The sequence below is a fragment of the Macrobrachium nipponense genome, chromosome 37 (genome assembly GCF_015104395.2).
Source record: "Macrobrachium nipponense isolate FS-2020 chromosome 37, ASM1510439v2, whole genome shotgun sequence".
In the NCBI taxonomy this organism is placed as follows: Eukaryota; Metazoa; Arthropoda; class Malacostraca; order Decapoda; family Palaemonidae; genus Macrobrachium; species Macrobrachium nipponense.
Window position 1 is genome coordinate 12,587,935 of NC_061097.1, and position 2,500 is coordinate 12,590,434.

The window sequence follows — 2,500 nt, forward strand, 5'->3', positions numbered from 1 at the left end:
CTTCAATTAACCTGTTACCTTCTTCCATTGCAAAATTAGATGTTACTTAAACCCAATTCAAATAAATAGTAATTGTAAGCTTTCCGATCTTAGATGATATCTAAAATTATGAGGTTTCCTGCTGCGTGAATTTTCGTGAACCCTAGCTGCCTGTGGCACATTCTAAGAGGTGATGACACTACCACACTATAAACTAATTCTGGAATCCTTAGAATGAAAAGGAGATGGAAAAGAAAAAGTTGTGATGTAATAATGAGTGATTTCATGTGCAGCGCTTTGGGATAACAGAAAGCTTGGGAATTACTACCTAAATTACTCCCTCTACACTTCACCCATGGTTAGGATGTTGAACTTGATTCACGGTATGTCTGAAATCTCACGTTAGTCATCTACAAGACAAGAAGACAGTTATTCGTGTTTTTGCATATACAGGGTTTAAAGTTTTGTGCCATAAAGCTCATGCTTACCGTAGATTCTTACAAACGTATGGTATTTACCAAGCTAGCCATGGTCAAATGCAGTCCCTACTTTTTATCCTTTCTACAGATGTCACTAAAAGGTTAGAAATGTGAAGCTTTTCATGTAGAGGCCCTGTCGGGTTTATAAAAGAAGTATTTAACCGCTTGTACTTACGTCTACAATGACCCCAGGAATTGGATATGTCTTCTTTGGGCTCGCTTTCCTGAAGAGGTACCTGAAACAGAAAGCAGTTAATAAAATCAGGTTATCTCGAATTATTTCACTCTTAGATAGATATATCCTGGTTGTTTGCCCTTCCAGGCAGCAGTTGTGCTTCAATATATATATATATATATATATATATATATATATATATATATATATATATATATATATATATATATATCATTCGAGCTACAAATGTCATTTTAATATCTAATTCGCTCTACCTCGGAATTGATATATTTTCATATATGTACCGAAGGGGAATTTTTTTTAGTTGATAACAATTTCGTCCCCTCATGGTATCGAACCACCGTCCAGTAGGACGGAAACGAAATCAGATAACGTCACTGTCCGCTCTGATTTCGTTCCCGTCCACTGGACGGTGGTTCGATCCCATGAGAGGACGAAATTATTATCAACTAAAAAATTCCCCTTCGGTACATATATGAAAATATATCAATTCCGAGGTAGAGCGAATTAGATATTAAAGGACATTTGTAGCTTGAATGATTTATATGAATCACGGTGATGTGATAATTAATTCAATATATACCTATATATATATATATATATATATATAATATATATATATATATATATATATCCTCACAAGTTTCATCTTTATATTTAAGACATTTTCAGGGGACTGATACACGCTGGTAGAAATATGAGACGCCTTCGAGAGGGACAGTTCAAAAGAACATCAGAACGTTGGAAGCCAGAGTCACATGGTAGGACCCGTGGACTAATTGGCAACTAAGGTCAGTGCTATAGCTAGTTATCTATGTGGGTGGCCCCATACTTTTCTCGTCTCCCCATGTTAGCTACCTTTACTCATATTCTATATTCTTACAAGAGCTTTCTCTCATAAAACTGGACTCTATGATGTTACTTTCAGTGCAGTGTTGGAATAAACTGTCTTTGTTGCTTCTGCCTATACTCGTTTTTTTTCCATCTGTCCACCCGCCTGTGGTGTTTGCGTATGGTAACACTGTCTCCCGGTCTTAAGACAGTTACATTCAACAATTATAATAATATCCTATTTCGAATATTAATGATGTTATTCGCATACAGTAATTTATTAAAACACTTTTCAGTTGCAAATGTACGTACACACAGATATCCTTTTATTTACCTAAAACTTACACATAGCGTAACTATCTAAAGCCCGGGACGCAGTGTTACCATACGCAAACACCACAGGCAGGTGGACAGATGGAAAAAAACAGAGTATAGTCGATCGTATGATTGTTCATGCTAACTTGCGCAAAAATTCCACTGTTCACCACTGTACGTCCTATATATTTTTTACGCAGTTCTATTCTCTTTGCCAGTGGTTTTCCAGATTGGCAAATGTAAAAGTTGTCACAGGGCTTGCTGACAATTGATAGACAACTCCTTTAGTATTCTCGGTAGTGTTCTTTATAAAGTTTCATTGTACTACTGTTCTTGAATGACACATTCGCTCCAAAATTTTCAAGTAGATGGGAAATATCTTAGAAATCCTTATTATACCGTAGTAGCAGCAGGTCCATTTGTTGTTGTACGTGACTTTATATTATAAAAAGTCAGGATAATTGCATCTTTTTTACTCTGTTCCTAGTTATACTTATTTCATAGTCATGTATTCAGGGATACGTAAACGTCATCCTCTCAACAACATGATGTCAAACTTCACGTTATTACTTTGACGAGAATAAAAATGTATATAGGCAGAAATATTGGTAGATTTCCTATGCACTGTATTAAAACCCATTCTAGCCACTATGTATTACTAAATCCAAGAAGGGGAGGCTCCCGTCATCTTCCATTTCTT

The 2,500-nt window shown here is 35.9% G+C and overlaps 1 protein-coding gene across 1 annotated transcript in view; it reads right to left on the bottom strand.

The window, feature by feature from the left end:
• LOC135209024 (uncharacterized) overlaps window positions 1-2,500 on the bottom strand; it is a 501,080-nt gene that overhangs the window by 226,420 nt on the left and 272,160 nt on the right. Inside the window, exon 4 of the mRNA XM_064241559.1 lies at window positions 634-694. Within this exon, the coding sequence (XP_064097629.1) occupies window positions 634-694 (61 nt within the window). The remainder of the gene's footprint in view (window positions 1-633; window positions 695-2,500) is intronic.